Below are 14730 nucleotides of genomic sequence, written 5' to 3' on the forward strand. Positions count from 1 at the left end.
ACAGAGGTGAGCTTGTGTGTGTGGGTGATACAGGCTGGGGTGGATGGTCTTTTTCTGCTTGCAGTTGTCCAGCTTAATGAATAATGCATGAGTATTTTCAGTCATCTGAAGAGGCATCAGCTGCTTTGAAAGCACTGCACTCAAACGGCTACAGCAAAAGACTTCTAACAGAAATAAAGAGGCTGGATTTAAACCAGGGTTTAACCCCACATAGTTTTGGTGCTGTAATGTATTATTCCATTTTAAGATCAGTGCTGAGCCGTGGAATACAGCATATGGGACATAGAAAGAGAAAGTGTACACGCCCAACAGCATCTAAGGAATCATCACTAAGGAGAGGTCTAACATTCTACTGTATCTCTCAAACACACAAGCTTAATCTTGAACTAGATTAGATTATGCTTTCTGGAAGATATTGATTTTATAACAGTTAAGTTTGTGGGTGCTCATTGAGGGGTGAATGAAGCATGTTGCAGTTGTGGGAGTTTCACTGTTTGCTAAAGACTCTCTCCTCTCTCTGTGTCTCTCTCTCTCTCTCTTTCATACACGCTTCTCTCACAATCCCTCCACATTCTTTGCATACCCAACATCAAATCTCTCTGCCATTTATATTGCCTCAGAAACCCACCTCATGCAATTTCTTCACATTATTGCGAATGCTAATGGCTTTATCGCTGCTTTAAATCTGTGAGAAAAGAAAAATAAACATTCATCTCCTCCTCCATGCCTGCTCGTCCATGTGCTAGTGAATGGTCTTCATTCAGAGAGCTGGGAATTCTGGGAGTGTTTGGAGAGGGACATCTGGGAATTCTGGGAGTGTAAAGAGACAGGACTGGGAATTCTGCGAGGGTCCAAAAAGAACATTGGGAATTCTAGAAGTGTTTGGATAGAGAACTGGGAATTCTGTGACCGCCTGAAAGTCGAATCTGGAAATTTGTCTTGTGTTTGGAAAGAAATATGGGAATTCTGTGAGTGTACAGAGAAAAAACTGATCTGGGAATTCTGGGAGTGTTTGGAGAGCACACTGGTCATGATGGGACCAAGCGTTCTGGACTGCTCCAGTGCCCTGTCCTGCTTTGGCTGCTGGAATGGGCGAATGGTGGGCTTTACCACTTTAACATGTCAGCATGTTGCCTCATATCATTCACTCTATCCCCATCCAGTTCTTTTCACACCCATTTGTCATGTTTTGCCATTGCTGGAGAATTTCTCGATTCTGATAATTGTATTCATCATTCATTAATTTGAATGGAGTGAGACTGAAGCAGGTTCTTATCTAGAAGTATGTTTCTTGTCAAATGCAGTTTTATACATGGCATGCTCCTTTCTAGTTTTCATTTAACAACCTGTCCAATTTGTCCCAGATCATTAGTTAAGGTACTTAATATAAATATAAATCTGACACTATACCCAGTTGTCTACAGTTTTACACTGCACTCATTGGAGGAATGAAACAAATGCTCATCCATTGTACACTGTACAGTGGACACAAATACAGTGTCCACTGATGGAATGAAATTGCACATGGAGACTGGTTGCTTTTGTTTATGGTCCAAATTTGCATTGTACAACAATTTAAATCAAATTAAAAAATACATTTGAGAATGGTGCACAATTGCATGTGTCATGTGCACTTTCCGTCTATAATTGGATTTGTGTATGTTTCTAAAAATTTGACTTCACCTGGTACCATACTTCTCAGTGAAGTTGTCTTGATGGAGATGGGTCATCTGGGTTGTTATGTGTGTTGTGTAATAATTTGCAGTTGTCTGCCTCATTGAGAAATTCCTGATATTATGCAGTTTAGCCTGATATATATGCAGTTATGCGTGATATGCAGTTATGCCTGAAATATGCAGATTCTGTTACTTCGTGATGTGGCATGACAGGGCAGAACAGAAGTTTCAAAAGCTACAATGGCAGTTTTGTTTTCAAACGCACATGCCTTGTATATAATATGTTATTCAAAGAGAAGGGTGGACGTGTAGACATCAAAGACTGTCTGCATTCTCACACATGAGTGTTACATAACACACATTGTTAATGCATTGTTGGGTAAGTTACTGCAAAAAAGTAATTACTCAGTCTGAAAAGTAATTAAATTACTCATTACTTTTCTTAAACCCATAACAACTTTGACCAGATGGACAATAAAAGGATAGACATCAAATTATACTTTTAATTATTTCAAATAAATCCTATAACATCAAATAAATTATTCTTGAACTGTTCTTAAGATGTTCCTAAATGGTTAATACAAATCTGCAACTCAGAATTGATCACTCTCTATATTACTTCTTCCCCAAGCAAGTACATTTTTTACAAAAAGCTGTAATTCATGTAAGCATCGTAACAGAATAGTAACAGTAAAGAGTTAAACAAATTACAGTGGCCCCTCAACCAGAGCAGAAGAAAAAAAATATTTGCTTACCATGAAACTTTATTTGGACTGAAACTTTACAATATGGAATCACGTGTAACGATGTAACAGTCACATGAAGTCCTCTTTGACACCTGAACTTCATCAGAACATCGGATCTTAGTGACACCTGCGCTAAAAACAAGCTAGATGCAGCGCAACACATGAAACAGAACGCAGGTGTCTCGAGGGGCATTTTTAAACATTGAAGCTTTTTTTTTTTACTTGACACAGTGTCTTAAATCCATCGGCCCTGAGTGAGAATCGAAAGATACAGCAAGAGGCACTGCAGCAGTCAAAGAAGTCCGTCTAGCGTGTGATTGCACCAGAAAACAATTGAAACACAGTGCAGACCTGTGTAAAAACACTTTCAGTGTGAACAGCCCCTGCAATCTCTCAAAAGTGTATACAGTTGAAGTCAGAAGTTCACATACAGTTAGATTGAAGTCATTAAAACACATTTTTTAACCACTCCACAGATTTCATATTAGCAAACTATAGTTGTGGCAAGTCGTTTAGTACATCTACTTTGTGCATGATGTGAGTAATTTTTCAAAACATTGTTTACAGACAGATTGTTTCACTTTTAATTGATTATATCACAATTCCAGTGGGTCAGAATTTATTGTGCCTTTAAGCAGCTTGGAAAATTCCAGAAAGTGACATCAAGCCTTTAGACAATTAGATTTTCTACAATTAAATGTCAGGAATTGTGAAAACTGAGTTTAAATGTATTTGGCTAAGGTGCATGTAAACTTCTGACTTCATCTGTATCTATGATGCCATGTTGAGTGCTTTAGAAGGTACTTGTGCTTCATATCTGCATTTGTCATAAACTCATAGTAATGGAGATATTTCCATTTAGTAAAACAGCCATTGGTATTTTCTTACATTTCTTCACTTGAGCAATTTCTCAAAATGGTGGCGCGAGCTCACGCGCAGAGTCATATTGCCAATGCATTTATAGGGGCCACATTGAATTTCTTTCTTTCTTTTTTTAATTGAATTATTTTTTTTTTGATTGAAGAAATAAGTTTTACCTAAGTGCTGCATGCTCTGTTTGTGTGTGTTGTTTGCAGGCTGAGTCAGGCTACGGCTCAGAGAGCAGTCTACGTCGCAATGGTTCCCTGCTGTCCCTCACATCTGCCACAAGTGGCCTCTCTACCACCTCTACATCCTCCTTCAAGGTGAGTCTCAGCCTCTGCCTCCATATCCAGAGCTCAACCACTGTTTGTAGCAGTGTGGATTTATTCCACAACTAGAAGTTGGCATAATTAATCCCGAGCCCGAGCTCCACAGAGCCAAGAAATTCACCTTTGGTCATTACTCACGATCTAGGGACTTTTGGCTGCTGCATCTAAAATATTTTTGTTTAGTGAAATATACTATTGTGGGTAGGGCTGGGTATTGATACAGATTTCCCAATTCGAATCTGATTCACAAGCTTTCGATTCGATTTTGTTTCGATTCAATATTGATTTATATGGGTTTATTTAAGTTATAATGTCCCTTTTCCTTACATATAAAATATATTATCTCCCAGCTAATGCTGTTAATTATACAGGGTACATTTTAACTTGGTTCATTAGGAAAATATTAATTTGACTATATTTTATGACTGTTACATTTTGGCTTTTTAAAAATTAACAAATAAATGTATTCAATCAATTAAAAGATATTATATTTCATAGATAATTTTTGTTACATATTTATTGTTAAATTGCATTATTTGTATTATTTTCAAGTATTTACATTGATTTGTTGAACGTGTGCTAAAACCGGTACTGCCTCTTTAAGAAAAACAGCATTACAATGCCTTTAAATGAGCGCATATTAACCAGAGAGGACTCGAATGGCTTTACCTCATCTGTGCGATGCATGATTAGAATTAGAACAACTTTTACTCCCAACATGCTGTGAAAGGATCTCGCTGCTGAACTACACAATTACTGGTTACCAGCCAGCTGCCAACTATTTTAACTTTAGTCTCATTGCATGAAATTTGGTTGCAAATGCAAGTGATTTCCTCTCATTATAGTGGAGGGTTGTACATTGAGTGAAAGCTTAATCTTGGGATTTTATAATCGATATCGAGATTGTTCAAACGAAATCGCAATTAATCGGAAAAACTATATTTTTACCCACCCTTAATCGTGACGTGTATTTACTACTGCTTGATGAAAGTTAAGTTCCATACAATGAATGTGAATGAGTACTGGGGCTGTTAAAGGGGCTGTAAGCGATTTTAACGTTCTGAAGCTTTCACTTAACTGACCACCTAATTCCAAAACCACCACCTCAAAAGATAATTTTGAGACCAAAACCGAGCAAAAGAGCAGCATTGTTCCTATTTCTGTCAAATTCAACAGTGGCACAATAGCGCCCTCAACTGACAAACATTATGAATCACGGCTTCCATAATCCGCTTGAAGGACTACGCGATGAGAGCAAGCAAAATGTTTGACAGGTGAAAAACGTCAATGTCCGCAATTCACAGACACAATTTTGTTAAGTCTACAGCTGTCACAGAGACCGGTGAAATACCTCACAACACTTATTTCATTAATATCTTTAAGGGAGTAGGACATTTTTTTGCATATTTTACATGAAAAATCGCTTACAGCAACTTTAGGCTTTAAAAATGACACAGAAGTACTGTAAAAGTAAAATACATGACAATATTGTCCCGTATGTATATCAACTTTGGTAAGGAGCAGATTGAAATGAGTTATTTGTTGAAAGTCTTCCCCTCCACTGTAGCTCTCAAAGCTTGTTGATGCTTTTGTGCAATTCAAAGCATTCAAATACCCTCAGTCACAAGGACCAATGATATTTAATTGTGCTAAAGTGGCAATGAGATTTGCAAGCTACGGAGCGCTAAACTCAATAAAAATATTTTAATACATTGGCAAACCATTACAGAAGGGATACGGCCTGCGGGAAAAGCTAGCGGAGATGGAGACCTTCCGGGACATTCTCTGCAGACAGGTGGACATGCTTCAGAAGTATTTTGACAACTGCACAGACATTGAGAGCAAAGATGACATCCGTAGGGACAAAGGTGAGGGAATTGTTTATTTTGTAGATGGACTAATTTGGCTTTAGTCAGGAGAAAACTTACCATTGATAGAGTCTATTTTATATTGTTTACTTTAAGGTATAGTTTACTTAAAAGTAACAATCCTGTAATATACTCATCCTTATGTTGTTCCAACACACATGAGTTCCATAGAACATTAAAGGAGCTATAAGTCAGAATGTTAGGGACTGACAGCCTTAGTCACCATTAGGCACCATTCATCTTTCATTTTATGGAATAAAGATGCAGTGAGGCCATCAGTGTCTTAAATTCTGACTAACAGCAAACAAATTTCCAAAGTCACCTAGGTTTTGAACAACATAAGAGTAAGTATAGTAAATGATAGCAGAATATACATTTTGGATGGACTATCCCTTTAAAAAAAACTGTAATGGAGTGGTTCATCTTTAAAATTGTTTGAATTTCTATTAATTGGTTTATTGTTCTGGTAAGAGGCTGCTGTTTTTCCTGCAGTATCTGATGAGGAGGAGGAGGAATTTCCCACATCACGGCCAGATGGGGACTACCTGCTTGACAACAACAGCAGCAATGAGAAATGTGAGGCCTTGTTTTATTTACATCTCTGTGTCTACTTTATGCTTTATATCTTGATGGCGTTCAAATGCCAGTGAGCGTGCATGAATGCCATCTGATTCTCACTGAGGTCCTTTTGAGTACATTGGAAATTCCTTTTTGATGATCATCATACATCTTTAGATGCAACATTAGAAATAACGTACTAAGAATGCTCCATGCAACAAGCTACAAACTGTGCAAAACACAATCAGTTGTAGCACCAAAATGTGTGTGTAATGAATACGTTTTTTTTCTCTTATAATGGTGGGAAGAAGCCATTATGAAATATTAATGATTGAAATTGGTACTATCTAATGTAGATTTAATGACGTTCCCTCACAAGTAGAGCTAAGTTTTATTATTGCTGCTGTTATACACTGCTTTTGTTTGTTTTCCCTCAGTATTTCTTCTGGACAGCCTCAAAGATCCCATAGGCATTGATTTCAAGGGTGAGGCCATCACATTCAAAGCCACTACTGCAGGAACCCTCTCCACACTTTCCCACTGCATCGAAATAATGGTCAAACGAGAGGAGAGCTGGCAGAGACGACTCGATAAGGTAGTGAACAGATGTAATTAAATGGGTAGTTCATCTAATATGAAAGTTGTATTAACATTTACACACCCTAATGTTGTTCTGACCCATATGACTGTCTTTCCCCCGTGGATCTCAAATGTTACCCTCTGTCACTATTCACTTTCATTGTATATAAAGATGCAATGAAAATGAGTGGTGATTGTGTTCCACAGAAGGAAGTCATATGGGTTTGGAATAACATGGAATTTGTATATTTGTAGGAACTATCCCTTTAAGCAGTTCTGTGGAAAATGTAATCTGACCACTGCACATGTTTGCATATGCATACACTTCCCACATCACACCTTAATGACAAAAGAAGTCACAAAGACACAAAATCGAATGTATTCTTAGGAAGCTTTGCATTCCTAACAATCAGGTCCACTTATGTGGAAGCACATCAATGCCACACGTACACATCATTAGCACCTAGGTGTAAAGCTCTGCTCACACTTGCCCGACCAGTTTTACCATGTATAGTCCGGCCCCTGCTAAATTACAAGCTAGGTAGCTGCTCTTTAAATTCCAGCCGCCACAGAGAAAATAGACGGGTGTGATTTTACAGTATGTTTACTGTAAATCAAGAGGACCTCGCAGACCTTTAACCAGGAATAAAGCTTTCTCCAAAGGGACTTGAGGTGCCCATTTCTGAGGATTCTGTTGTGATGTTAGTGATTGGATTTTAGGGGATGACTTCAGTGTACCATGTGTCTGCCCTGAAGCCATGGCAGAACTGGGCGGCTGGGTCTCTTCAGAGTGCTAATGAAAACTGGATTCCTCTGTGTACCTACAGCAGGTTCTACACTGTAGGTTTGAAAAGCTTGAGTTCAATTAATTGGTTCTTTGCTGATTTTCAGTTTTAATGTCTAAAAGAGCCAGTTTACAAATGTGTTTTTATAGACTTCCCTTTTCTGTCATTGGCATTTTATTGTGCTAGATTATTGGAGTCACACTACATCTGTTGACAGTTGTTATCTCCTGACATATAAGCCGGGTGTTGTCAGTAATTGTCTCATGTGACATCTCACAAACAGATCTTTCAATGCTTTTAGCAAAATGGTACCTTGCCGTTTCAGAACAGATCTGTAAAACTTACAGAAATGTATGCACTAATATTACTGATCCACATTGCCCAACTACAGTATAAGATGTGGTCTTTAGTAGCCAAATGAAACCGTCTTATTCAAAAAGTTATTTCCAGTGCATATGCTTTTAAGCAAAGTTTTAAGGCTGTTGTCACTGAATCTGGTTGCGGGCATTATTCATTTAGTAACTCAAGTTGTGAAGTTTTTAAGGTAGAAAAGATCTGTTTTATTTAGGCAAGTTTGAATTTCAGGTCTAGAGAGAGAGGAATGTAGGCTTTTTTCTGGATGAAATTGTTGACCTACAAAAGAGGCAAAACAAAGAAAAGTACCTTCATTTAGGATCTGTAGTGGGATAGAGATTTTAAACTTGTGTGTTTGCTTTAGCTGTAGCATGAAACTGGAAACTAGACATGTGAGAGGCCCTGTCTCATTTTATTTTATTTGGGCCAGGGACTGAATGCTCCAGGTCCTGTTAACACCTGGTATTAACATCTGTCTTGGGTTATCTGATCACTCAAGTGGACAGTTTTACAGGTGGATCCAAAGCGTTTAATTATCCCATCACCAAACCCTGTTTGGAGGTAGTCAGAAACACGTGACCCTTAGTCAGTAAACTCTTAGTCATGATGTGTCCTGGACAATAAGAAAAAAGACTACTCACCTGTCAATCAACCATTAAACGAAGCCACGATTTCCACTTCAGTAAGGTAACTTCGGTGCTGCATCATTAGCTGAAGCTGTTTGGAGCTCCTCTGAGCCTCGTTGACCTTGAAACTCTATACCATCATGGCAACTTGATTGGGTGGTGATGCTTTGCACTTTGCCCCATGGCCATGCCATTACAAGTATATAAGGCAGATCCCAGTGCCACACAATCAGAATTTTCCTCTTTCAGTGTCACGTAGGTATCAGGCAGCCTGCGCTGGGTTTGGTGGCTGCTGCTGCTGTCAACCCTCAAAGATGAGACCTCTCTAGTGCTGGCTCAGCCCAAGGGTCCCTCATTACACTTGCCGATATATATTACCATCGCCTTCTTCAGTGACGCATCACTGTTTGGCACCTGGAAAGATGCTCAAACTTTGTGGCACATAAAACTTTGCCATATATAAATTGGCAAGAAGTAAGGCCACACCCAATGCTGAAACAGATTCTCCTCTGGAGCACGTCATGCCTCCTATTGATATGTACAGTGCATATCCACCTGAACAGCGGAGCATATTTACTCTTACGTCAGGGTGCCAGGACGGGGGACTCCACCATCAATCAGTTCAGAGAATTGAAAGGTATTAGGTTAGGCCAAGTCAGACTTGTTTGCCTTCCCAGAGACCACGCATTGTCGCCTCTGGAACTCCATGGCAACAAGCACCACTAATGATATTCAACAAGGCAGCTGTATGCCTTGAAATGGCGGCTTTTCGTGATTGGTGTTCTTCCCGACATGAGAACGCAACACATTGCCCTGTGCAGATGATTGTCTCCTTGTGAGAGCGTTTAGATGCAGTACTCACTCCATCCACACACAAGCTTTATTTCACTAAAATAGCGATCACTCATGACCTCTGAGAGCTTGTGCTGTATGTAGACAAACACCCTCTGGTATTAAATGCACTTGCTGGTTCCCAGTTTGAGCTGCTAGAGGCGGTAAGATTATGCATTCTCTCTTTAAAGACTGTGCTGATACTCACTTTGGCATCAGTCAAATGTGATGGTGACCTTCAGGCCCTTCGTTCAACAACTCTTTGTTAGAGAATGGACCAGGCCTGTCAAAGTCCATTCTCAAGCCCAGAGGGGGTTTTATGTCCATAGTGCTCGCATCACTCTTTAGGGCCCAGATTTTTACCATGCAAGTGTTTTGTCCTCCCCTTGAGTCAGATGAGGCTAAGAGACTGCACATACTCCATAGGGCATTATGCATGTACATAGGCCTAGCAAGTAGCAGGAAATGTATTTTAAACGTATATTAATACCAGGGCTGTTGATTTAACATGTTAATTAAGTGTGATTAATTGTGTTAGAAATAACGCAATTAATCATGTCCACAGATTGTAATGGGGTATTTTTGGCAGCCCTAATTAATACTAGGTGTAGATGGCAGTCTGCCTCTCCTGGTGTAAACAGGACACAGATTCTCCCTTTGAATGCCAAAAAAGTATTTCTTACTGTACATACCATTTTCAATGACAGGAGAGAGTAAGTTCCACACACTACCGCACATTCCAGAGTTTCTTTCATGCTTGTAGAAGATCTTAAACCAAAATTATTTATTGCAGTGACTGATCTGGTAGTTGATGTATGGAGTGATGAAATCGTAGACCCTTCACTGCAAAAAATTCTGATCACATATGGTCACAGGAAATGTATTTGAAACGTATATTAATACCAGAGCTGTCGATTTAACATGTTAATTAAGTGTGATTAATTGTGTTTGAAGTAACGCTATTAATCATGTCCACGGACTGTAATGGGGAATTTACCTACCATCAAAGCAGTTCAAGCTTGAAGTATCATGTGTTTTTAGAAGGGGGCATTAAGGAGAGACTAGTGACATCACAAGATTAGGATGCGTTCTTACACTCATACACATCTGGACGAAGTGCAATTCCAAATGCAGGGTCTCGAGATGTGTTTTTCTAAGTTTCAAATTACTTTGTGCATATGACACAGTGACCTAAACATTTGTACATGGTGCAACCAAAGTGAGATGCTCAAAAAACATCCATCTGATGCATGTGTACATTGACGCTTCCTTAGAAAAGCCTTTATCATAAATCTCGGACAGTTTGATTAATTACATTTCAAAATGGATTGCTGTGTTGTTTTCAATAATATATATTAACAATATATTGCCTTCCAAAGCCACTTTTTGTATTGTTATAACGTCCTTTAGGGGTAGGATGCAATAAGATTAAGGAAGGGCTCCCGCTCGACTGTCAAACCAAATAATGGAGAACACCAGAGTATAAATTCAACAATATTTTTATTGTTGTAGGTAAACATATTAAAACAGCTGGGGGGGGGAAGACCCCTGCCCCAAAATAATAGACAAATAATCTAGAAATTAAAGCAAGTAAATTCCCTGAAAGAACATACTCACCTAAATCAAAAACAGTGACAAACTGGGACATTGTCCTTCTCACCAGCCTGCAACCATTCAGGAGTGCAAGTGTTTTTTTTCTTTGATTAGTTTTTTTGCACTGGATACTTTTTAAGCAAGCTTGCAGATAATTCCAGAAGTGCTGAGTTCCTTTTGATGTTTCTTGGATAGGCCTATAGTTAAACTAAAAGTAGCCTACATTTTTCCTTTCAATGAGGAAATTGAGAGAAGACGACGAGCTGAGGATGCCTACAAAGCAGCATTGACCGAGCTAAAGAAGAAGCCTCTTTATGGAGGACCAGACTATGAAGTAATTTCACAAGTCTTTTCCTACACCTTTCCATATGTGGCCCAACATGCATTAATTTCAGACTTAACATTTTCTCTGTTAATTGTATCTGTGCAGGAGGGACCAAACAGTCTCATCAATGAAGAGGAGTTCTTCGATGCTGTGGAAGCTGCGTTGGATAAACATGACCAGATCGAGGAGCAGGTACTGATTCAACATAATTTACTTATTTTAAATACATAGCCAGTTATACATTCTACAAATGACATTTAAAGCATTTAATTGCAAGGCATCTGTTTTATATACTGGCACTCATAGACACATGTGACCGATCTTGTGGCTTTGTTGTACTCCGTTAGATGTAATGCTCCATTGCCTTTAAATGGGCTACACTTTTGACATCCTCTCAACCATCTTGTTGCAGTGTCCATCTGTAGTTCTTAAACTAGATATGCAGCACATTTTTAGTTATTTCAGTTGCATTGTAGGTCTATGTCCATATGTAATTGTTGCTGTCATCTTTTGCCATCCCAGGCAGAAAGGTGCAGGGTATCTCAGCAGATCTCCCTCACCTCTGACAAATATTCTTCCACCAGTACTCAGAAATGCTTGACTAAGGTACGGCAGACCTCTCTGACTCACCCACACAAAAACACACCCACACACACAATACACTCACTCCTTCAAAGCGCTTTTACTGCTTGGTGACTGATTATTATGCTGTTCTGTCATTTCTGACAGGGAATATTATCTTGAAATCTTGGAGCTTATACATTTTTGATATTGCCTTTGTTCTTCCAGTTCTTCCGGCTAGAATTTGATTTACAGTGGCAGACTGCTCTTTATACTCTGGGTGATGATGAGATTTTGACTTGCTGTTTTCCTCTCGCTCTCTCTCTCTTTACTTCTTTCCCTCTTTTGGTTTCAGCCTCGCAGTCATACTTCCTCCTCGTCCTCCATTGACCTCATAAGTGCCTCTGATGACGTGCACAGATTGAGTGCTCAGGTAGAGAATAATGCTACAACACTAGTATGGATGAATTTCAGGCATAGCTGTATTATTTACTCAAAAACATTGCACAAATATTTGGTTTGCTCTCACCTCTTATTACGCATCTTTTTGGAATTTGTGATTCTGATTGGTCAATCGCAGCATTCAGTGGTCTTTTTATTGTTTAATTTTTTTTATAAAGACAGCTAATCTGTACAATACATTTGACTATTGTGATTTCCTACATCGCTGTTCTAGATTCATATATCACTCCGTGGCCTCTTTCTTTTCACATAACAAACCAATTTAAACTCTATAAATCTATTCATGCCTATGTACTTATTAATTTGATAATAAGCAGGGTAATGAGCAAGAAAATGTACAGTCAAAAGGTCATTATCACAAAAATAACAGCTTTTGCAATAATGACCTTCTGACTGTATATTATCTCTTATGTAAAGGTATTATTTGTTTTGAATACATTGTTCTTGCACATATGAACATTCATTTCTTTGTCCTCTTGCTTGTATATTTTATATTTTTATATATATATATTCTTATTTTCCCTTTCATAGGTGGAGGAGATGGTGCATAGTCACATGACATATTCCTTACAGGATGTGGGTGGAGATGCAAACTGGCAGCTGGTTGTTGAGGAAGGCGATATGAAGGTGAGATTCTTATTCTGAGTGAATATATTTTTATTATTGACTCTTTAGGCTGGTTTCACATATGACTCATAATTCATTTCTACATCTTAAACCATTTCAGATTCAGTTCTGCCACAGAGCAGAACAGAAATGCAAAAGATTATTTTAGATCTTTAGTTTAGACAAAGCCAACAAACTGTTATTCTACCAACTTGGTTTGGAGTTTTTCCAAAATCCCTAACTTTTTCTTAACACAAACTCATAAAGCTTTTAAACTACATATATCAAATTCGACACTTCCTGTAGTCTGTTCTAACTTACTGTCTCTGGGTTTTCTAACTGATCGGACTAAAAGATTTCCCACTGCAGACAATCTAATATCCCAAAAAGTCCCGTAAACTTACATTGACCGAGTATTTGGAGTCTGTCTCAAAATGTTAACGGTTTCAAACTCCCAACTGTCCAAAATCTTAGGTTGCTTTCACACTTTGTTTGATTGCTTAGTCCGAACCCTGGTTAGTTTCCTCCCCCTCGTCTCTGTTTACATCATATTATTTTTCCGAACCGTGGTCCAATTGAGTCAACTGTGTGAGTGCAAGCAGCTGCTATTTACCACTGTAACTATATAGCAACTTGAGAATATGTCTGCTTCTCTGTGATTAATTAAAGGTATAGTTCACCCAAAAATGAAAATATTCTCATTATGTACTCATCCTCATGCCATCCCAGATGTGTATGACTTTCTTTCTTCAGCAGAACACAAACAAATATTTTTATTAAAATATCTCCACTCTGTAGGTTCATATAATGCACGTGAATGGTGACCAGACCTTTTCGAGCTACAAAAATCACATTAAGGAAACATAGAAACATATGACTCCAGTGTTTAAATCCATATCTTCAGAAGCCATATAATAGGTGAGTGTGAGAAACAGAACAATATGTATGTCCTTTTTTAATCTAAATCTCCACTTTAATTTCACTTATCAGAGGTGACCGTAGAGATTTAGAGTAAATAAATTACTTACATTTTGATCTTTTTCTCACTCACACCTAATATATTGCTTCTAAAGATATGGATTAAACAACCAGGGTCTTATGGATTACTTTTATATTTCCTTTATGTGATTTTTGGATCTACAAGGGTCTGATCACCATTCACTTGCATTGTATGGACCTTCAGAGCTCCATACAATGCAAATCTTCGTTTATGTTCTGCTGAAGAAAGTCATACACATCTGGGATGGCATGAGGGTGAAGAAATGATGAGTTTGTGTCTTTAGATTAAGCACCAAAACTTTCCATGCACAAAACGACACTAGCGTTTGTCTTCCGACACTAGCGTTTGCATTAAATGTGACATGAAGAATGTCAGCTGTTCTTTTAAGGCGATTTATTTGACAGACAATCAGGTATGAAAAATGCATTATAGGATGATAATTGCTGGTGCATGCGAAGGCACAAAATATACGCCAGATTATATTAGTGCCGAAGTTACAATCATGATGATTAACATAAATTAGGGTGACCATATGTCCTCTTTTTCCCAGACATGTCCTCTTTTTCATACTTTAAAAAGTGTCCAGCTGGGATTTCTAAGTTTGCGAAAATGTCCGAGATTAGGCTTTAGTTGCATTATGATGTGCATCTTCATTGTGTGCGCTCGCATATTTGTATTGCTTTAACCTCTCTTTGTAAGTCCCGCCTTCTCGCACACCAATTGGTCGATTATAAGATGCTTGCAACAACTATTGGCCAAAGTCAATCTCTCCTCGGACGCGTGAAGTGCTGTTGTGTTCGCCATCAAACAGTTGCTTGACTGTAGCAGCAAATAACTGCTGAGTGGAAACAATGCCCATACAAAGAATGCCCAAATTTTCTGAAGATTTGCACAAAAAATTCCCGTCCAGGTCGAGATCCGTGGGAAGCAGAATGTATGACATGTAAAGATGGCACTTATGTGTCAGTTG

At 38.5% G+C, this 14730-nt stretch overlaps 1 protein-coding gene across 4 annotated transcripts in view; it reads left to right on the forward strand.

Moving 5' to 3' along the window:
• Positions 1-14730, forward strand: part of LOC127643240 (ceramide transfer protein-like) — a 36514-nt gene that overhangs the window by 14486 nt on the left and 7298 nt on the right. The window contains exons 4-12 of one of the 4 annotated variants that reach the window (XM_052125897.1): positions 3499-3606; positions 5342-5480; positions 5952-6056; positions 6476-6633; positions 11048-11140; positions 11237-11323; positions 11654-11737; positions 12048-12125; positions 12686-12781. In XM_052125897.1, coding sequence (XP_051981857.1) covers positions 3499-3606; positions 5342-5480; positions 5952-6056; positions 6476-6633; positions 11048-11140; positions 11237-11323; positions 11654-11737; positions 12048-12125; positions 12686-12781 — 948 coding nt within the window. The remainder of the gene's footprint in view (positions 1-3498; positions 3607-5341; positions 5481-5951; positions 6057-6475; positions 6634-11047; positions 11141-11236; positions 11324-11653; positions 11738-12047; positions 12126-12685; positions 12782-14730) is intronic. The other 3 variants (XM_052125898.1, XM_052125899.1, XM_052125900.1) reach the window with 3 other exon arrangements.

Source organism: Xyrauchen texanus, chromosome 4, assembly GCF_025860055.1.
Source record: "Xyrauchen texanus isolate HMW12.3.18 chromosome 4, RBS_HiC_50CHRs, whole genome shotgun sequence".
In the NCBI taxonomy this organism is placed as follows: Eukaryota; Metazoa; Chordata; class Actinopteri; order Cypriniformes; family Catostomidae; genus Xyrauchen; species Xyrauchen texanus.